Here is a 23,332-nt window from a genome sequence, read left to right on the forward strand (position 1 = left end):
GGTTAATATTCAAGGATCACCCTCAAGCTTAAGAGCAGCTCATTTCAATGAGTATAAAACAAGCAAAAATGTCAGCATATCTGCATGGATGAACAAGGACCTCCTGGGCAAACTCAAACACAAAAAGGAAGCACACAGAGGGTGGAAGCAAGGACAAGTAACCTGGCAGGAATACAGAGACACTATCTGACATCCAGGGATGAAGTTAATGCCTAAAGGAAATTTAATCTGTTCAGGGATGTCAAAGAAAATATGAAGTGCTTCTATACATACATAAGTGACAAAAGGAAGACTAGGGAAGATGTGGGCCCATTGAGCAATGACACAGGAGACCTGGTTACACAGGACATGGAAAAGGCTGAGGTACTGAATGCCTTCTTTGCCCCAGTCTTTACAAGCAAGATCAGCCTTCAGGAATCCAAGATTTCACAAACAAGGAGGAAAGGTTCGAGTAACAAAGATGTACTTTTCGTGGAAGAGGATCGGGTTGGGCAATAGTTTGATAAACGGGACATATCTAGGTCCATGACTGCATCAACAATGGCTGATGTCATTGGAAGGTCACTCTCAATAATCTCTGATCAATCATGGCAACTGGGGAAAATGTCTGAAGACTGGAGAAAAGCAAATGTCACTCTCAATTTCAAGAAGGGCAAGAAGGCATCTCCAGGAAACTAGAGGTCAGTCAGCATCATCGCAATCCCCAGAGAGGTGATTGAGTAGCTAATCCTAGAAACCATTTCCAGATACATATAGGACAAGAAAATCACAAGGAGTAGTCAGCATGGATTCACCAAGGCAAAGTCACGCTTGACCTATTTGATAAACTTCTACAATGAAATAACTGGTCTGGTAGATGAAAGAAGTGGCAGTGAATATTGTCTACGTGAACTTCAGTGAGGCCTTTGACATTGTCTATGTTAGATCTTCACAGACAAGCTAGTTGTATGTGACCTGGTTGAGCAGATAGGTGGATTGAAAAGTGGCTGAATGGCTGTGCCCAAAGTGTGGTGGTCAGTGACACACAGTAACACGCTCTAATCTGAGGCCAGGAACTAGCAGTGTACAGCAGAGGTCAATACTGTGTTTGATCCTGTTCAACAGCTTCATTAATGATCTGGATGAAGGGACAGAGAGTTCCCTCAGCAAGTTTGCCGATGACACCAAACTGGGAGAAGTGGCTGATACGCCGAAGAGTTGTGCTGCCATCCAGAGGAGCCTTGACAGGTTGGAGAAATGGGCTGATAGAAGCCTCATGAAGTTCAACAAGTAGAAAGTATAAAGTGCTGAACCTGGGAAGGAACAACCCCAGGCACCAGTACAGGCTGGGGGCTGCCTAGCTGGAAACAGCTTTGAAGAAAGGGCCTGAGGGTTATGGGGGACACCAACTTCCACATCAGTCAGCATTGTGACCTATGACAAAGAAGGCTAACAGTATCCTGGACTGCATTAGGCAAAGCATTGCCAGCAGGCCAAGGACAGTGATCCCTCCCCTCTTCAGCACTACTGAGGTCACACCTGGAGTACTGTGCCCACTTCTGGGCTATTCTGTGCAAAAGAGCCATGGACATACCGGAGAGGGTCCAGCAAAGGGCCACAAAATGATTAAGGGACTGAGCTATGTCATACAGAAGGAAAGGCTGAGAGAGCTGGAACTATTCAGCCTGGAGAAGAGAAGGCTTAGGGGGGCACCTTATCAGTGTATATAAATGCCTGAAGGGAATGTGCAAAGAAGACAGAGCCAAGCTCTTTTCAGTGGACCAAAGACAACGGGCACAAACTGAGACACAGAAGGTTCCCTCTGAACATCAGGATTCCTTTTTCACTCAAGCGTGACTGAGCACTGGAATGGGTTGCCCTGAGAGTCTGTGGAGTCTCCATCTCTGGAGACATTCAAGAATCATCGGGATGTGGTCCTAGACAATTGCATCTAGATGGCCCTGCTTGGGCAGGGACGTTGGACCAGATGATCTCCAGAGGTTCCTTCCAACCTCACTGAGATTCTGTAAGTGAAAAAAATTCTTTGCATCCTACTAACGTAAGATTTCCTGTTGATAATGACCTTAAGTGGCAACTACCTGACTGACTTTTTATTGTTCTGTGGGAAGGTACTGGTTTTTGCAGAGACGCAGATCTTAAAGGAAGAGAGCCCAGACCCAACATCATTAACATAATCTGAATTCCATTATTTACACCAGGTTTAGTTGCACTGGTAAACTCAAGAAAATGGTACAGTTTGCAGATGCTTCAGCAGACTGTATTCTTTATCCCAGAGGCTGGACATGTCTTCAGAAGTCAGCTCAGTCTTATTAGATAACATATCTCTGCATTTCTTTCAGTAGTGCTGTTGAAGTGACAGTCTAGAAATCTGGGTAGGGTATATGACCTGAGTGAAAAGCTATCTCCATCACCCACATACACCTTTATGATATTTAGAAACAAAACTTACTGTATTCCTAAGCACCGCTTTTGTTCTTCTGGGAATATAAAAATGGAATTTAAAAGTGAGAAATGGGATGATGGAAGTATGCAAATAAAGAGAGACACTACTACACCATTATACTGTGGTGGTGGCAGGGGGAAGTAACAGAAATTCAAACCATCAAAAGCCCATCTCTTGGCAAGAGAACTAGAAAACAAACAAGCAAGGACTGAATTAATCAACCCATAACAATATAGACAGTAAAATTGCCTCCTAAAATTTTCAGGCCATTCTTTTCTGCATATTGTGTCAGTCAATGGAAAATTAGTCTGACATTCAGAAACTCTTGTTGGGAAGAAAAGAAGCTGTTCCTCTGCACAACTTGACTTTACTTGCTACACTGAGCAGCACAGCATGTACCACAGAGAGAAGTCTGTGGTCTGAAACATCTACGATTACACTCCCTCAAAGTCAAACAACCACAAACCAATGGTTTCACACATTTCCTCAATGGCAGAAAGAAATACTTTAAAGCTACTAAATCATACGAGGGTAATTAGCATTCTTTATGCACATAACAGTATTTGTGGGTTGCTGTATGCATTTCACAAGTAGGAAAAACGGAGTGCTAAGAGTACTACAAGCCACTTGTGATGAATGACAGATACTTTTATACATTTAACTATCAACTACTGGCACAAAACCAGACTGCCAAGCGAGAAGCAATGTAGATCAAAAATCTCAACAAGAAGGTGTGCAAAGCAGCGTGTCTCCTTCACCTTCCGTCAGTACGCTTAAGTACCAGCTGCTAACACCCCTGTTCAGAAGTCTGCACTTAAAGCTCAGGCAGTGAACATGTCATGTGTTAAATCTTCAGGAAAAAAAACCCTTGAAATTAGTACTGACAAATGCTACATTCTTATTCAAAGTACCAAGCTACAGAAAGTTCTAACAACTTGCTATTTACCTGAAAGGAAGATATGAAACGCTTCCAGACAATATAAGCCTGTACACGTCTTCTGGGGATTCTCTCAGGTATATTATCTATTTTTGTGGAAAAAGACAGAAAATAAAAAGAAGATTATTTTAAGATTGGTATTAGCAGCTTTAAGTCACTTGTTTATTAAAGGAAGACATAATTATCACAAAACTCAAAAGTGCTGGGAAAAACTGGCATCAAGAACACATGTATGCAAATGTACAACAATAAACCTAATTTAAATGGTATAAATACTGGTCAACCCAGAGGAATATGCATTAAAAAAAAAAAAACAAAACCAAAAAAAACCCCCTATAGATTTATGCAGGAGTTGTCTAACTACAGGCTAGAGTGAAAAAGCTTCTATCTGGATTCTTCCATTTTGCTAGTACAACTCTGCTGGACCAGTCTATACATTTACTTTTTTTTAATTAAACTTTAAAGATATAAATCTGAACACAAAACCCCAGCAAAGGTATCAGCAAAGCTATGAGTCATCTGGTCTACAAAAGACTGTGTACACTCAGCAGACAAGATTAAAATAGTAATTCATGTATGCTTTGATTTTCCTACAACACTACATTTTCATTATTCAAAATTTCCACTGGTGAGGGAGTATCCAGTAACTCAATCCAGATGCCATAAAGGAAAAAAAGAAATCTGTACCTTCAGAGGCAAAATCCTAACAGAATGAAGTAATATACTTGAAGCACTACATATCAAACCTTCTACTGTCAAAAACATTTGGAAAATAATCCACAAAGGACCAACTTACAACAAATATCCATATGGTCTTGCCTGATCCCTCTTGGATAGCCTCTAACACTAATCCTTAAAGAATACTGTAAAACTCCTCTTTTATGCAAATCATGTCTTCCAATACCATCAAATACCACACACAGCATGGCAGGACATAACAACTGTTAATAATAAGCTGTCATTAACAGGCAAGTATTCAGTAATTTCAAGTTAACTCTTTCTTTAGAACAGTATTAACTAAGCTTTAACACTGTATAAAAAGTTGGGTAGTTTTCAGTACAGATTGCTGTTCAGTAAAATTATTTACATCTCATATTAATGACCTTTTTCCTTAGAGGCTTTTTGAAAGCAAGAATCCTAATGAGTATTAATTGAACATCCCCTAAAAACCTAAGTGTGGGACTTTTGCTTGCTGGTGCTTTTGACATTTTTTTTCTTTTAAAAGTTGGCATTGCCTTTCAAATTCCTTTGATGCTGCTGCAAAGCCAGTTTGAACAAATAGCTTAACATACCTTCAACATCCTTTCACCACAAACACGCATACATGCATCTGTGTGAGGTGAGAATAGGAGGTGGAACAGATGTTGCCAAAAAAAGCAAAACACAAACCCAGCTTGAAATACATCCTAACAGACAACTGAAACATAGATGGCAACAGGTGACTCCTTTCATTTTTCTTCTGATTCGACTGCTGTGTTAATTATTTTCTGAGCATTCTTCCTGTGCAATTAGCAAAACCAGAGGAAAAAAAAATCTGTCTTGCTTAAGTAGTTTAGTTAAGTAATGAAAACTGCATGTTTTGTTTGTGTGTGAGTGTGCTTTCACTGGGAATGGGTAAGTCGCTTTTGGATTTATACAACAGGAACAGAAGAGAGACTTTAAAAGCCCCCAAAATATCACTGAATGGCTGCTCCTCAGACACCAGAGTTCACTTTCTATTCTGCAGGCGTATTCATTGCCTGAATCAGATATAACGGTTATGTTCCAAGAAATTTCAAGTTGCATGATTTGACACAGTCAAACTTTGCATCTTGCAGCGGAGTGAACACATATTGTTAGCATCCATATAAATCAGGCACTGCTCACTTACAAGAAGAAGAGCCCTGCCCAGAAAGAGTTACAAACCAAACACATGATATGGCATTAGCTAACAGAAAGTAATTAAACAACAGGAACAGAATTTGTAGCCAGAAATGAGTCACCTGGAAAAAACGTGGGATTCAGTGCTATAAGGCTGGGTAATATACAGACAGTACCATTTGTACAACAGGCAAACAGAAGTGCAGCTAATACCAGATAATCCTTTCACTGCATGTAGCTCAGAAAGGCCAGGGATTTCTCCTGTATCTCATATGAGCTTTTACCAGTTTCTCATAGAAAACAAGCTTCAGCGCAGAAGCTCCAAGAGGCAAGTTTTTTTCCACAACATTAAACGAAGTGTTGTATTTAAATAAGTCTAAATAATGTTAACAGTATACTGAAACATGTAAGTTCTTACACACAGATACAACTTCTGAAATTACATTACCTGTGAAGTTGCGAGAAACACCATTTTAACATTCACGCATGTGTGTATGTACTTTCCTTAACACAGTTCTATTAACACTTGCTGCATATAAGGACACAAAAAAAACCAGCCTTATTTTGACACAAAAATCCAATGTTTACCATCATTCAGTATGTACAAAAAGGACACTGCAAGAAGATGGCATTTTTCAATGTGAACAAGCTACTAAGCAAAGTATGCAGTTCTTCCTATATAACTGAAGCAATATACAGTATATTCACTGAAGAAGGAAGCTCTTTGAATTGAATTTCTCAGAATTTTCTGAAACAAAGAGATATCCTAGTACACTTTAGCTGTGACACTACTACACACGCAAGATACTATGCATGAACTATGCAGAGCCAGAAGTTCATAAAATGGTCAGATCAGGTTCTCCGTGAAAAGTGGCTTACTAAAAAAAGTTAAATTAGTATGAGAATATCTGGATGTTCTATGCAGTGGCATGTAGTATGAGAGTATCTGGTGTAGTGGTGTTCATTGCTTCGAAAGGAAAAAATGGCATTCAGTCTACACAGAACAGGAAAGACCACAAACAAATACTGACTTCACCAGGAAACTATCCTGGCAGTAACACAACACAAGAAGCTGCTACAGTCAAAGTGGAGACAGGATCAGTTTCTGTCACAGCTTAAGACAGTAAGAGAGTACCCAGCTGAAAATCTTGGATGCAAGCAAGGCTGGAGGCAGAACATGAGTGAGCCTGGGTTCACGTTGTGGGTGAACTGAATTTCAGATATGGAAACAGATGAGACTGAAGGAGTGAAGGAAGGAGCAGCAAAGCCCAGGTAAGGAACAGAAGTCAAGAAAGTGGAAATCCATCTGTATATGCATGTATATGCAGAAATGCAGCAGCAATATCAGCAGAAATGCATCTGTAGACTGAGAGATAGCACTGAAGATCTGACATTTGCAGTGATGCAGCGATCAGGGTTTAAGGAAAGATTAGCCTCAAAAATATACTCCTGACACAAACTGAAACTGTTATATATATATATATAACACTACATATATAGCTATATGTGAAACAGTTTCTGACTAGAAGGAGGACACTAAAGCCTTAAAGATGAACAATTTCATTGGAATGATGTGCATGAACAAAGTACGTAAGAAAGCCAGTAAACGAGAAAAGAAAGGTGATCAGAGAGACCTGTAGTAGACAGAAGTGCTGAAAGACAGAACAACTTTCTAAGACAGTAAGCGGAACTGAAGTTTCAGAAGACAGCGGAAATGTTGATCTCATGAATAGCAAAACAAAGATGTATTTTTAAATTCATGAGGTATGTACTGGCGGAAGGAGATGAAATGGGAAAAGACATAACCTCCAGAAATTAAAATATACAACAGCTGAAACCGGTTTGTCCAGATGCCAATTATGTTTCTGCTGTGCTTTCTAAGATGATAGAAACTTAAATGAATGAAGTTGTTATCTTAATCCCAATAAAGCAAAAACCAAGAAGCACTATTAAAAAGATGAAAAATCTTAAAATAAAACTCAACCTATTATATTAACTGTTATTTAGCAGAAGCAGGCATTTTCTGGGGTAGTTTTTATCCAATATTGTACATATAAATCAAGAGAAGTCTTTTAGAATTTTATGTTGATTTCCCAAGGGGTTCCTTCCCTGCAGGTCAGGAAAATATTAAAAAAAAAAAAAAAAAAAAAAAAAAAAAAGCAGCTTTAAAAAAAACCCTTATGAAGTTCAGCAGACCTGAAATAAATCATCCATAAGTACAGCTGCATCAGTTTTAGAATTTTCCTACACTCAATGCAAGTGCAGAAGGATATACGTACACATCTATATACATACACAAATACACACATACACACTCTTAAAATCCTTTATGGATCTTTTACTCAGAATACCTTCCAGAAAAAATTTTTTATAAGGAACTGATGTCTTTCAAACTAAAATAATATACTGTTTTATCACACTGTGTAATCACTTATCTACCAACAATTTACAAATTTGCTTTCTTTATGAATACAAAAAAATATCCTACCGAACTTCAATATATAGCCAGAAATTTGAGAGTAGCAGTTGAACCATTAACATTAGTCTAATCAACCTTTTCATTTAGGACATCTGTTTCTAATTAAGGAACTGCAGGCAGCTCTACAAATGGTCAAGAACCATCCAAGCGTTGAGTACTGGGAAAGGTGCACTCAAGCACTGCTCCTGCCAACATCGCTGTGTTAACAGCCGCTGTAATGTTCACTGAATGAAATAGAAGGGCTTGTAGGTCATGGAAACCCAGTCTTTATTTGGAAGCATTTAAAATCGACCCCAGAATGAGAGCTTTTTTAGCAAGCCATGTTATTATCTGATTCATATCAGTGTTTTCAATCCAGCCCTATTTTTAAACAAAGGTTTCCTAGATTAGTGTGACAATCATGAAAACAGTATTCACAATAGGATGAAAAGTATTTCTGGTAGACAAAGAAAGGAGTTCTGGTTGAAAAAAGCATCTTGATCTTCAACACACGAGACTGGCACGTGAAATAGAAATGCTGCATGCAAGACAAAACATGTTTGATAATCATCTATGACATAATTTGTTACTTTTTCAGGAAAATTAAATAGGATATTTAAATATGCGGTACTGTTAGAAACTATACCAACTCAAGACTGTAAACAGCACTTTAAATTCATGTCTATGATGTGCTTAGTGTAATAAATTTTATGTACCTTAACTCCAAAATCTGCTTAAGGTTGCTTTCTAAATCACGCCTTTTACCAACCATACTGACTTAGAAACAAAATAGATCATTAATTTTAAACTGCTTACAAGCAAATTTCATGTGATATAACTATATGCCAAAAATGACGCTCACCCAGAATAGCCTGAAATATCGTAAACCGCAAATAATCAGAACCCACCCATTCAGAACAAATGTAGGTAACTTCTGTGTGTGATCAAACACAAGCTCCCACACATGCCTCATTTTACTATAATTTAGAAGTATTAAATACCTTATTTCACTAAAACCTCCATGGGATATACTAGTCAGTTAATACATTAAATTTTCTAGGAATATTCCTTAAAATAATAGGTTAAATTCAGCAAAATTAGAATAGAAATGTATTAGAATAAAAAGCTTCCTGTATGGATTTGTGGTGTACTGAAGTGTACACATGTTGGCACACGTGGCCAGCAGTCCCTTCATTAGCAGAAACAGTCATTAAGTGGACAAAGTAGCAGAGAGGGAATAACTGCCTGTCTGGGTCAACTCTCTTGTTCATCATAAAGAAAAGCAAGAAACCTTCACTTACTTTTTCAACAGCTGAGGGGAAGTATAGAAATCTCTACTAGCTGGGAACTGACCAGGCTGGGCACATAAGTACTTCACAACAGCTAAGAAAGCAAGCTAGTACTATAGTGAGAGACTCCCAAAGAGCAGCCCTTCTTTCCCTATGGAGACCTGGTAAGAACACTGTGAAGAAGCACCTAGTCCAAATAGCAAGAAAAGGTGCCACCATGAAGACCAATTCAAAAATTTTCCCAAATACAATTCAGAGAAAGTAGCTTTTTAGGGAACACGAACATAGAGAAAGCCAAGACTCGAGGCAACGTTTGCTTAAATGAAAGGCCAGTACTTTGTCCATCTTGTGTCTGCCATTCACTTCACAAGCACAAGCACCTCTCACCAAAACGTAACCGAGGGTACACATGATTTATCCACCCATAATGTGAGCGCTGCTGGAGCTACCCTTTTACCACCACTCAGCCTGGACCACTAAACAAACAGGTTTTCCTGCTTTCCTAGCGAGAGATAATTCTGCAAGTGCCACAGTAAGAACAGAGCAGTTCATCATCACACAGATGGGTGCTAATTGCTTCTGCAGACTCCAGCTTCTATCCAGTATTAGGCCCACAGCTAGGAAGGACACTAACAAATTGAAAAGGCAAAAAAACACTACTACGGATCAGAACAGATGAAGGAAAAAGTGCTGCTTACCCTGAAGAAAGAGGATGAGAAAATAGACAAAGTACAGAGGTGAGTCCTGAAGGAGATGACCCAAATTACAGCAGTTCATGGGGCAGTACCCTCGGAGGGTCACCCTCCAAGTACATAATTAGAGCCAGGCCTGAGAGAAAAAAACACTAAGTTAATGCAGCCAAGGGGAGAAGGGGGAGTCTGGGAATTGGTGGACAGGGCAGAGAGGGTACATTTTCTTTCTTAATACAGAAGGAGCAATGATGGAAGAAGCAGACTTTCCTCACCCACAGCCAAGTCCTGATGAAAATCAAGAGAAGCCACTGCAGAGATCAACTCAGAAGATCACTGATGCTTTGGTAGAGTGGTAAGGCCTGAACAGTGCAGACAGCTTCCAAGGAAAAGCAATTTTTCTTTAAAAGGTGAAGAACAAAGGTGCACAAATAATGTGTAAACATTCAATCCCACACTTTAAATTCTGGCTACCCTTTGTGTGGTTGAATGTGCCAAATTTATGCTAATCTACACAGAAGAATATTATTCCCATTATGCAGTGTATCATCTGTAAAAATGAAACAAAATACAGGATTAAAATGGGTGGAAGATGAACAATAAAGGGATTAATATATAAATTGTTAAGATTTAGTCTAAAAGATCGTATTTTATTCTAAACCTACATATATAACAATGCATTTGAAACCTCTGTTCTTCATTTTTAAGGCCATGTTATACTGAAGAGCCCTGTAGCTTAAGTTAGGCTGTGCTCTCACATCAAAGTACACCTAGAAGGAAGCAGCAGATGCAGGAGGGGGAAGAAAGTGTGTAGCCTGGAGAGTTCAGAAACTATCTCCACTGAAGAGGAAAGAAAGACAAGTTATATGAAGGGGAGGGCGTGGAAACATTAAAACACACAAACTGTGAAGAAAGACTGGGAACAGACATTGCTTGTAAACCAGAACACTAACAGCTGCCCTTACACTTCACCATAGTTAACAAAGACTTTTGTAATTGCCTTAGTAATCAAAATGAGCATATCATTATATATATGTGTATGTGTGTGTGTATATATCGTGATATACACACACATATAAACAAAAGTCTCTGAATAATAAATTATGCTAATATATTCCAATACTTAAAATAAAAGTTAAATAATATTCAGTTTAAGAACACAAATTTAAGTTCAACGAGCCCTTAATATGACAGGCTCAGAAGCTGCTAGCATAAAAACATTTGATGTTTATGAAGACATACAAGTTCCAGAGAACAAGTTATATACAGTTCCTTATAGTTTTATAGTTAAAATGTGACTGTGTTGAAAAAAAGAGAACAGAACCAGAAAGCACACACACTTACTGTGTCTGTGCTATTCTTGGAAACTTGGCAGTGTGTTATTCCCAACAAGTAACATAAAGCACCTGCTTCTACAGAGCACCTTGCACCCAAAACTGTACTGAAGTTATCAAAGCCCTTACAACACACACAGACAAGCACTATTTTCATGACTAACTCTGCAAACGCTACTTTCCCTTTCTACTTTCTTGCTCTTCCAACTTGAACTCTTCCAATCTGATGCACTGCCATGCAGTTCCTCAGCCTAAGGTAAACTGGTGAAATGGGAACCCATCATGAAGCTAAAAAACGAAAATCAAACAAAAAAACATGTTCAACGCTCAGAAAACAAAACACAGTGGCAACCTACTGCATACACTACAAAGGATCAGAAATTAAATTATGATAGCTCAAGCAACAAAGAGTATTACTAACAAGACATGGGCTGCTTGACTAAAATTACAGAAAAGCTTCTGGAAGTTTTGACCAATGGCTGGATGGATCCTTTTTATCAAAAAGCAAAGCACTCTGAAGCAGCAGGTGGATGCTTAAGTCTACATATGTTTTAAATAAAGAAGGTCTCAATATATTTCCTTTCAATCAGGAAAGATGCCTGTAGATGTAGTTATCGGGCATTCTAAACAGATCCTATACCACTGCTCGTCCCATGGAGAACAATATAATTCTCCTTTCAGAAAGCAGAAATGTGTGACATGTATGTTTGAACATTTCAGCAATAAGTGCTGTAATTAAGCCTGCCCCTTCATGAAAGATCATCAAAGGGCGCCAGGGAAATAAAATAAGCCTCAGGGGCATAGTCTTTCTTCTGTGATCTTCCTTCACTGGAATCCTTTCCACATCAATCTGCAAAGAAACTGTACCCTACATTAGAGAAAAAGCAGTATTACAGCCAAAGTCTACTGCACTGGAAAGACAACCAGCATCTACCTACAGCTACCTCACCACCTAGAACTTGCAATTATGCAAGACACACACCCCCATTCAAGGAGGGACTGATACTCACATAGTGCCTTCACTTTGCCATGGGTTTTTGAGGGACACTGCTGAAATATTCAGCCTGTACGATGCAATAACCTAAGCACAAGTCTCTAAACTCTGAAAATTACCAGTGGTTTTGACTAGCCTCTTCCTGCCATATGCCAGCCGTCTGCGACTAGCCCTCAGACACGCACTGGCTAGTGAGTCATGATCTCGTGTCACACTTCAGCTCGATCTGTGGTAGCAACTCTCTCGTACTTTGCAACTCCCACCTCCTTCACTATGGTTCTCTGAAGCATGAATTGCCTGCTCCTCTATACAAGAGCCTCCATTTTCAGTTTTCATGCTCTGGACTGCCACAATCCACACAGATTAATTTTAGAGCTTTATTCAAATCTGTCCAAGCATTACCCTTCAACTGCATGTTGTTGTTGCAACATGGTAGGGCTACTGGATGATCAGAAATAAAATTTATGTTAGGTTTTTGTATACTTTTACATAGACACACCATTTTCAGTTTAGATTGTATGGGTATTGGTTGATTTTCTGTTCTGTGGATTGTGTTCAAAATGTCATGCAAATGCTGTGCTAGACAGTACTACCATACATGTTCAGAACAAAAGTTTAGCGAAAACCAAAACTCACTTTCTTTCAAATAATGGCTGATAACTGAAGCTAGGCCCCATGTGCTTTCTGGGCCCCCATTATTGTCCAAGCCACTAGGCAGAAGCAGTTTTCCTAAAAGCTGCAATCGTTTTGACAAAATGATGCCTTAACTGCGAACAAGTTTAGTAACTCATGTTGCCACCTGGTTTAAGAATGAAAAAGTCTACAGCAAGAGTTCTAAGTGACCGTGTTTCAAACACTGACACATTTTGAAATCTAGCTCTTTATTTGTAATAAGTACTGTGTGAAAATACACAACAGAGAAACCTGGAAGCAAGGAGACTGCCAGCATCACAGTAAGTACTATATGGCCTTGCAGCTAATAAATAGGAATGACCTAGGGCTACATGAACTTTGGCCCCTTAAATCTCCAACATCAAAAAACACATAGGTTCACTTCATTTTATTACTCCGTAAACAAGAAAGATGGTTACAATCAAGGTGTGTTATAGGTCAAAGCAGAACATGAATATGGTACGCCACAGCTTTCATTCTGAAGCATTTTATGCCTTGACCACACTTTTGTGTACTGAACATATGCAGTTGTGATGTAAAGCCAGTCATTTTGACTTCTGCAGTCAGAGACCAGGCTCAGTAAATTTATAGCCACCATATTCCCATGCTTCATACAGGCTCTAAGCCTATCACATGATCTGACTCCTTCTACATTAACTGAAGAGATCACCTTACATTAGAAAAGAAGCAGCTGGGGAAGAAAATGTATTTAAATGTGCATGCAATGGGAAACGATACACTGTACTTAGTGCAAGATAATACTTCTCTGCTTTACAAAAGAAACCATGTGTGGGTGGGGGAAAGCAAAAACATCAAGAAGCAGTAATTTTTTTTCTAAATTAAAATATTCATAAAGATTTTTTTTCCAGTGGTGCTCTTATTTCTTAGGAGCACAGACTGCAGTAAAGAGGAAAAAAACAATACTGTACAACTCCACTAACATACCTGCTAGACTTTAAAACCTCTCTTAGTGTGTGGTATCTTACTACAAAATACATTCTTACGGTGATTATTCAAGAGAAACAAATTGTTAAAAACAATTTCTTGCTCTTTTACAAATTGAGTATGAAAAAATTAACACATTTAGCAAGCCAATGTAATGTAAAAATTCAAATACTTACTGCGTAGGAGCCTATGAGGAATGCAGCATTTGCTTGTTTTTTCTGATCAAAGCCAGTATAATGAATTATTCTCTTCCTTATCAATGAAAATGACTGCATCAAAAAATGAACAATGTTATGATTTTGCGTTTTACCCTTCATGCCTTTTTAGAAAATTAGAGGAATGCAAGGGTCTGTTCACCTACTTCCAGCCATCTGTATTCAGAGAACCAAGTATACTATAAACTAGTCTCTCAAAAGCTTTACAAGACTTTTTTACAAGAGTTTTTTTTGTTTGCATCCCTACCTAGATTGCTCCAGAGTTTTTCAAAGTATCCCGCCTAAATAATTTTGGTACACATTACAGCAGTCTTTCTTTTTCTTCTTAAATGTATTTGGTATTTCTGACTTCAAGCCCCATGTAATGGATAGATGTTTATGAGAATACAAAGTGGCATTCTCGTAAACATCACTGGCATATTAAAGTCACAACAGTCTTGAAGACAGAATTTAGACTTCTTTTATTCTTAAAGAAAACCTGATTTTAGATAAATCCACTTGCAGTTGTTCCTAAGGATGAGAACCACTGAAAAATAGATGCTTAGATTAAAATATTTTAAAAGTATTTTTAAACTTTATCATAAATATGTTTTTAAAAATTTCACCTTGGCTTTCTCCAATTACCTTAGAAGAGAGTGAAGTGGTACTGCCAATAGAAAAGACACTTGTATCTATGATGACAGCAAAAAACTATCCCCTAACTGGTCTTTGAAACAAATTTTGATGTGTTTGTATACTTTGATCAAATGCTAAGCAATCATAAAATGTCACTATTTAAATAGCAGTGTTACTTGCTTAGATACTACTCAATACAGTCAAAACAAATGCCAGATCAGCAGCAGTAGTATGTGCTCAGCAATCCCAACATGCCCCTCCAGTATCACATCCAAGACACTCAAAGGTATTATAATACAGACATGTGTTGCTTCTGAGCATCCTGTACTCAAAAATCAAGAGAATCTAGTCACTGACAAAACGGTTCACAGCGCCACAGGGATAAAGCAGGTCTGAATTATGCAAACTAGTATCACTGACAAACATCAAGGAATGAATGAAAAAAAAAAAAAGAAAAAGAAGAAGTCTGTTAAACTATAATGTTTTGTACATGTCCCAATTTTCACAGTTCAGTGGCAGTTTCAAGTTCTAAGCGTTTCTGAAGAGGCAAACTGTGATCCACATTAATGCTAATAAGCTTTTTTATCTGCCTGACAGGTTTTATACTCAAACATCTGTGAGAGGTCAACTAACTTGAAGTCATTCATGTTAACTAATATAGGAACTCTCTGTTTTAAAAAACATTATTTTCTATCAAGAGCTCAATCCCAAAGATTGCTGAGCACCCCTCAGTGAAGATAATCTGCAACAGCAGCAAGGCACTCCCCGTCAGCACAATGCCATAAATGCTATCAAAGATCAAATGTTGCTTCTTATCAAAGAGATGTCAGGAGCAGAAGAGAAGCCCAAGTCAAACAAAACCAATCTCAAATAAAAATGTGCTGCACTTCACCCTCAAGCTCACTCAATACTGGCAGATTTCCAAGAAGAATGAATTCCAGGAGGGGAGCTTTTCATTTAAAGAAGTCTGTGCCCATTTAGCAACTGATCTTTTAGAAGCTTAAAATTAGTTACTGCCACAGCGGTGCATCTTCTGGATCTTAAAAGTAAGTGGGTTTTCGCTCCTGATCCTCCCTAAATTCACCTTGATAAAATTTGGCATTTATATTCAAAGCTTTAATGGATTAGGGACCCAGGAATGCACCTGGACAAAACCAAACCAAAACACAAACTTTTCGTCCATTTGGTTCTGTTCTTTAGAAAAGTCGAGAACATTAAATAAAAACACTCAAGTGTTACCTTTAATTTCTTATTTAGCTTGCAGCAGTATCTGTAGACCATTGCCAGATTGAGTGGTCCAAAGTCTGCATAGAAGCTGGTAGGGGAAAGAGGAAAAATTGCAATGACCTCTGTAAATGCCCTTTTTTTTCCTACATCAGATGAACAAAGCAAGGAGTAGTATATATGACATGTGCATTGCTGTAAAACCAAAAATACCTTTTCTCAAACATACTATTCTGTTGGAGGGAACAGTTTTGTCATGTCTAAATAGGGACTACAGCTTTGTTTTCCACACACCACCACTCAAAACCAAACTGAAATACTTGAGGTTCGAAAAATTCTTCATACTGTATCACCCTGTGACATCAGTTTAGAAACTGTATTTTAAAAGCAACCCAAAAACTTTACTTTAAAAGAAGGCAATTATATTGCTCAAGAAGAGTGAATGCTGAGAATAAAGATTGATTAGTACTTTCAGAAACAGTAAGCACGCCCTTGGTCAAAAATATTTGAAGAATTAGCAGCATTCCAGATCACATACAGAGGCATACACTGTTCACTACAGGGGAAATAATATATCCATTGTCAGCTCATAAAGGCTGGAGTTGATTTTGCCAGTTTTTTCCCTTATTCCAGAAAGTTTGGACATTACACTTAATACTTGAGCAACCAAAGACAACCCCTTCAGCTTGGCAGTCCAGTGCGCACTTCTGAATATATATTGTTGTATCATGTTCCTCTGTCTTCTAATAAGAATGGGTACAATGAAAGCTTCTGCTTTGAAAGGATTTTGAAGAAATCCTGATGGGAAGCCAAGAAGCCATTCTAAGGATATAAATCATCATGGCAGATAAGTCTGAGAGGACCAAACTCATGTAATTAGTTCTGTAATGGGAATGGTATGTTTCTCTCAGCTACATTTAAAAACAGAATGTCAATTAGACTGGTTCCTCATTGCTGATATTCTAATTTATTTCAGTAAAAAACAGGGGGGAAAAAAGTCTGTACTTACTTCTCATACACAAATTCATCATCTATGCAGAAATAATGGGTATTTGCAGCTCCACTCTTTGGTTTTTGGCAGAGAATTGCAAAATAAAGGCGATCTGAAATGCAAGAAAAATGTAACGCTTTTATAAACATCACACTTTTCTGCTGAAAGTCTGAAGTACTACCTGTCAAGAGAATGGCTTAAAATGGTTTAGAATGCACCAAATCTTCTTTTAAGTGTTACTGAACTAGATATTATTATTTCTCCAGTGTTAAGAAAAAGGTACACAAAGACTGAGGCTTTTTGCTCAGCAGTGTTCCCGTAATCCACAGCTCTTTAGTGTTCTTTCCCAAAGTGTTCCCAGGAAGGCTACTTGTTTGACAACTTTAATACAGCAGGAGCCTGACTTGCACCCACGCACAGAGCAGAGACCCACCTCCTTTTCACGACAGACCCCACCTGTTGCACTCCAAATATCAACACATACACAGCCCCAGCTAAGCCACAAATCCCTCAGCACTTCAGAGCACCTACAACAAACTAAACAGCAAAGCGTGCTTGCGCCAAGACAGGCATTTCCCACCTTCCTGTAAAACACTGATTTTGATGGTAGTGGCGTGCAATTAAAAGCTGCAGGTGACAGATGCTGGAGGGATGCGAGGGAGCAAAGCACCAGCCCACTGATTCCTATGACAGCACCACCTAGACATCCCCATCTACATCCCCATCCGTATCCCCACCCCAGCTACCCCTTCAAAGCCTTCCTGCACACAGGCAGGAGGCACCTTGTGCTTGCCCTGGCTTTCTCTGAGCTGAGGGGAAAAAAAATGCCGGGGTAGGTATTCACATAGGTATAAATTATTTTTATGGAGAGGGGAGTGAACTTTAAACACTGAATGTGCCACTGCTGTAAATTGCTGTGCTTGTGGTAATTGGTCAGTAAAAATTGAGGTCTTGCAGCACCACAGGAACACTTCTCTTCCTCCTGCGGCAAAAATATCATTACAAAATACTTGGATTAGAATTCAAACCTAGAAGACTTCAATTTTTGTGAATAAGTTGCCTGGCACATATGTATTACATATCAAACCAGATCACCTCCATATAAACATAAACACAAAGAGTAATTTGTGATAAGTTGTACCTCCTTTTCCAGAAAGCAGGGGGAGAAAAAAAAATATCACTTCATGCTTCAAAACAAAATCCGCCATGACTAGTACTTGCAAATCATTACTTGTATCTTGAAAATACATGGTAAAGGATGCCACAACAGGGGTCCCCATGTCTGCATTTCAACACTCGCATGGCCAGTCCTCTGCTATGTATGGCAGTATCTTGGTGAGGTAAAGACAGGCAACACCATCAAAAAATGTGCATTTGCTAAATGCACATTTCAGTAGAACAGAAGGCTGATGTGAATGGTTTGGCTTAAACGTTTACAGGTCAGGTACAACCAGTGGGATGGTACAGTAACTCCTAAGGAAGTCAGGCACCTCCTTCCTTACTCTCAGCAGAAGCAAGACGCCAGACTTGCTTATCTGATTTCTAATAGTTCCATCCATGTAAGCACAGCAGCTGCAGTACTAGCTGGGAAGTGCTTTACCTGCTTAAGAACTTCTGTACCTCCCAGCATTTACCAAATCACCTCCTGAAAAAGAGCCAAAGGATAAAATTTAGAGTAACGCTGTGCTTTTTTAAGAAGTTACTAAACTGGCCCAACAAAGAGAAATATACGTGGAGAAGAAAGTGCACTGATACCACAACTACATGCAAAATAATCTACGGGAAAATGCTTCACAGTGAGGCACTTCTGAGAAAGTGTTTAGGCCAATACTTTGGGGGTGGAGGGAGCCCCTGCTTCCTACATCTCCCTTTCATCTGTTCCCACCATTGTTACTCCCTGTGCTGTGTCAAGGTGTATTTGTGTGAATCAGAAACTGTAACAGGTATCCTAGCACAATATTAAAAAAATATACAAACAAAACAAAACAAAACAAAACAAAACAAAAAAATCACCATGCTCCCTAAAAAAAAAAAAAAAACCACAAAAAACCCCCCAAACCCTAAAAAACCCCAAACAAACCAACCAAACCAAACAACTAAAAAACACCAAGAAAACCCCAACTTATTTCTCTCCACCCTGAGAATCAGAGCTAACATTGCAGGGGAGAAGAGGACTGAGGGCAAAGGAGGAAGCAGAAAGGAGAACTGAGAGGATACGTTATCTAGGGATTGTGTTTAAATTGGCATTGCTAGATTAAACACATGTCACACTACAGCCCCAAGCTATAATTTCACACCACTTCTAAACTGGTTTAATAGCTAGCTGCCACCAGGTTCCTCACAACTAAAGTTTTCTCTGAGTTCGCTCATTGAACCGGCCTACTGGGGGTTAACAGTGCAAATACACTGGGAGAATTCTTCCCTCCATGGCATCTGTCTTTTAGATACAGATTTACACTGAGCTCTGCCTGTATACAAATAACATCATCATCAAAGCCTGGGCAGCACCACAGAATGGATACAATTGGGTGGCTGTAGAACTCAAACTGATACACTACCTCGTTGCACACCAGCTTCTTCACCTAAACTTTACATCACTTCTGAAAGTATGGAAAAGCACTGCACAAAAAGTAATCCAAAATCCTCAAATCCAAAAGCAAGATCAAAATGAAAATAAATACATGTGCCCAGGCTGAAGACCTAAAATAATTTCACATTTTGCTCCTAAACAGGATTTGAAGTAATAGAATCACTTGCTTCCTTGGCACTCCCACTTTTCCTGAAAATTCTCTGCAGCTTTTGCAAAATGTCTAACAAAAATAAGAATTCCTATCTTGAGTGAACAGTGTATATGGGCTTTCAAACTGCTGTTGCCATTCAATTTGCACTGGTATCCCTGGATCATGTTAGTGGTTGCTATTCTTGAAACACCTGAAAGAAACTAGAATGTAATGAATTTACAGAACTACCTCACAATAAGAGAAGTGTGTGTCAAACGCCAATATCCTGACAAGCTGTCTGTTCCTATGCACCACTAACAATTGCTCTCTATTACGTAAACAGCAGCCTCCATCTTTTTAACATGATTTTAGAAACGAACAACACGGAGAAGTCCTTTCCCATAAGTGTATTTACCCTTCCACTGGCTTACCAGTTCGATATGAGACAAATGCTGCATTACTCACCGCGTCTGTTTTTACCAGAGGTTCACCACTTCTGTTTAGCCAAGGATTAATATGTTGATTTTTTTGATTTTTTTAATTTTTTTTTTTAGGAGAAACACATGCTGAGGAAGGAGAGTTCCTTCATTAAGGACCTGATTGCAGGATGAGGGTTTATACATAAAATACACCACAGCACTGATGAATTGTTTTCACTAGGACTCTTCAAAGATTTGGACTGCAGGAGCAGGGCTTCAATTTTATTATTTCTATGCTTCCTTTGCTAATTTTAGCTTTTTAGTATTTCACTCACACATAGTGTGCTTGAGCACTTCCAGATTCCTGTAAATTTCTGATAAATAGGCATCCTAAAACTATCAAACTACAGCAGACATTTCTAATCAACTCTGAGAGTAGGGCTCACTGCCTTACAAGCTGCATCTGCACTGCAATTACGAGATATGACTGCAGTATGTTAGATATACTTCAATTACACTTAATTTTGTTAGCCTCATATAACAAAACAGTTACAATACAGAAACATGGAAGACACTGTAGGCAATTAATTTGAGTAAGCATCCAACGTACAGCAAAATGAGCCTGCATTACAGCATGTCTACACAAGCTATAATAATCATGCACTTATGCGATTGCAGTGTGCATACAGGAGGATAAACATTTTGCTTGCTTTTCAGATCTACAGTGTTCTATGAGAAACTGAGAGCTACCACTTCAAGATCATGTAATGTGAATACAGAGATGACAAAACAATCTCCTTCCTTTTACTCTGAATAAGCCTGATGCTCCTTGGTATCTGCTGCACAGGCCTTTCAGTAATTCAAGAGTTATGGCTGGACTTGATGATCCTAAATGTCCTTTCCAACCTAAACAATTCTATGATTCTAAGAGACAACTAAATACTAAAAGGCACTCACTGAAGGACAAGTCTGCATATGATCAGCAAAGATTATTTTATAGAAAGATAAATTCTACACTTTTAGTGTTAAGCAGATGCCTCAGATGAGAAATTCAGAGGAGACTGAGAGTACAACAAAAAACAACGTAAGTCTGTTTTGAATTACCAAGAATGTAGCCAGAGAGTTATTCACTATTGCAAGAGGAGTGTACTTCTAAATTCAGAGTTGGCACATGGTATTATTTTGTGTTTGATTTAAAACACTCCAAAATATCACAAAGACACATGAGAAAGCATAAAAGACAAATTCTGCCGCAATGTCAAGACGAAAAGCAAAATTTCTTTTAAGTCATTCAATCCTTGAAAAGGTTCTTTCACTCATCACTATGGTATTTCAAATTTAAGTGATGATAGAGTTGGCAATTAGAACAACAGCCTGGCCTCTGAAAAGAAAATGAAAGCACACAAAAAACCTAAAGAAACTTCTTATTTAACAGAAAACTATGAAAAAAAAAAATATTTTCAGGGTCATGCCATGACTGATCAGCAACACTCTTGTCACTTTACTCAAGTAGAGACCTTGCACTCTGCTGCTGCAGTCTGATACAAAGGACTACTTTATGTATGTTCATGCATTTTCAGTTCTGCATTATATGCTGAAAGCCTTAAACTCGTATTTAAAATCATAACTTTGAAAAATACTCACAAATAAGAGAGATCACATTGATTAAACAGTAAATGCAGCTTTTGTACTGAGAGTTGTATAATGAAAACTAATTGAAAGTGTTGATAGCCAGAATGTTGGAAAGCTTGATGATATTCAGTAGAAGTGTCCTTAGCATTCAGAAAATAGTTTTCTACATAATACACGAAGTTTCTAATGACCAGCCAGCAGTGCTGGAAAAAAAAGAGATAACTCAATGGCTTGGAAAAAAAAAAACGAAACACCACCACCACAAAAGGAAAAAAAAAAAAACCAAAACCAAACTCCAAACCCACCAATCAATGAATGTATTAAACTGAAAGCTATTTTATAAAAACTCCAAGTGGCACTGTAAGTAAAAGAATTACAATGCAAAAAAAGGCATACAGCACCCTTCAAGATACTAGTTCCTCACTTTAAACAAACTATATATATATATATATATATCAGGAGAACAAACGTCAAGAAATGCCTCATGGTATTATATCACTTAAAATTTAATTCCATGTATAGCTATTGTAGTTGCTTCATTTTAGAATTAACTACTGAAAATAGGTAAGAGAGAAACACACACCTTTTGCATGAGGTTTATGCATTGTAATTCTTTATCTTCTTTAAAATGTTTTTTAATGAAATCAGAGCAATGTCAAAGAAAAGCAGTCAAGGAAAAGAAACCAACAGCTTTAAAGCATCACACAGAGAATTGTGACATTTTCTTTAGATCATATAAATTACTTCTTCCAGAGATCAGAAGGATATGGGAATATGCTTCTAATGAACAGAAGAAATGCATTATTTTCCAGCAAACTGAATTCATACCAGCAAGCCTCATGCATTAGTTGACAAAGAGAAAATGTTAAGGCTTACCACACAGCTTAACAGACAAAAATGAGCAACTTCTTACAAGAAGAATTTTCCTGAGCAAAAATATTGACATTATTCTGATTAAAAATTATCCTGACATATGACTAATTCATATAATTTATTAGGAAATGCAATAACTACTGTAGGTGTTTTGAGGATGAAACCCATGCAAATAATGGATTAAAAATTTTGCCATTTATGAAAGGAACATCACACAAGAAAAGATCCATAAATCTCTACAGCTATTTGGCTTTGTTTTCTGCCTCTTTTAGGAAGGAAAATAAAGGTAGCCTGCAATGTTCTTAATGAATTTGGCACTGTTTCTGTAAGTAGATAAGCTAACACAGATCTCTCAGCCTTTAAAGAGGCCAAAATATTCACCAGTGTGTCCATTTGCAAGAATAAGGCCTTATACTTTAATCTATCTCCAGTCCAGAACTATTAATTCATTTCTCAGAACTGCATTATGAAAAGGCAGAACTGACAGTTCAAAACTTGAAATAACTTCTAAAACAGCTGAGTAAGACTGTGAGCTTATTCATTTAAAAAATACACGTGACATAACAGTGCAATAAAAAATTAGACTAGAATATTTCCATTATTAGCAGCTTGTAAAAAGCAGCCACTCTGTGCAATAAGATCAAGACAAAATTAAGTATTATTAAATGTAACAATCTATTGCATTTAATCAAGTTTGTTATACTATGTGCACATGTTGAAATCCCACTGAAGTTAAAAAAATGTCAATGTCTAGCTGCTCTACTGTATTAACTGGGTGAACACTTATTTGGAGGAGAAAATACAGCAATTTAAGGGCCTGCTGATGCCAGACGTGCATTATCAGATCCAAGCAACTGCTGCAGGAAGATAGTTAGACAGACCTGTTTGCTGGAGATCCCAGCTGGACAGGGCTACACAGTATTCTAGGCAGTGAAACTACTTTGACATCAGAGTGTCATCACCTACCAAATGAGACGTTTCTACATTTAACCTTTCAACTGTACCACCATCATTTCCCATAT

At 38.1% G+C, this 23,332-nt stretch overlaps 1 protein-coding gene across 9 annotated transcripts in view; it reads right to left on the reverse strand.

Moving 5' to 3' along the window:
* CDC14B (cell division cycle 14B) overlaps nt 1–23,332 on the reverse strand; it is a 49,985-nt gene that overhangs the window by 25,105 nt on the left and 1,548 nt on the right. For 8 of the 9 annotated variants that reach the window (XR_013958714.1, XM_080637273.1, XM_080637275.1 and 5 more), the window contains exons 2-5: nt 16,685–16,778; nt 15,691–15,766; nt 13,798–13,890; nt 3,390–3,466 (exon numbers count right to left, since the gene is read on the reverse strand). Coding sequence is in view for 8 of the 9 variants with exons in the window: in XM_080637273.1 (XP_080493399.1) it covers nt 3,390–3,466; nt 13,798–13,890; nt 15,691–15,766; nt 16,685–16,778 (340 nt within the window). In the remaining variant the exon portion in view is untranslated. The remainder of the gene's footprint in view (nt 1–3,389; nt 3,467–13,797; nt 13,891–15,690; nt 15,767–16,684; nt 16,779–23,332) is intronic. The other variant, XM_080637274.1, reaches the window with a different exon arrangement.

Source organism: Psittacula echo (genome assembly GCF_963264785.1).
Source record: "Psittacula echo genome assembly, chromosome: Z".
NCBI classification, from domain to species: domain Eukaryota; kingdom Metazoa; phylum Chordata; class Aves; order Psittaciformes; family Psittacidae; genus Psittacula; species Psittacula echo.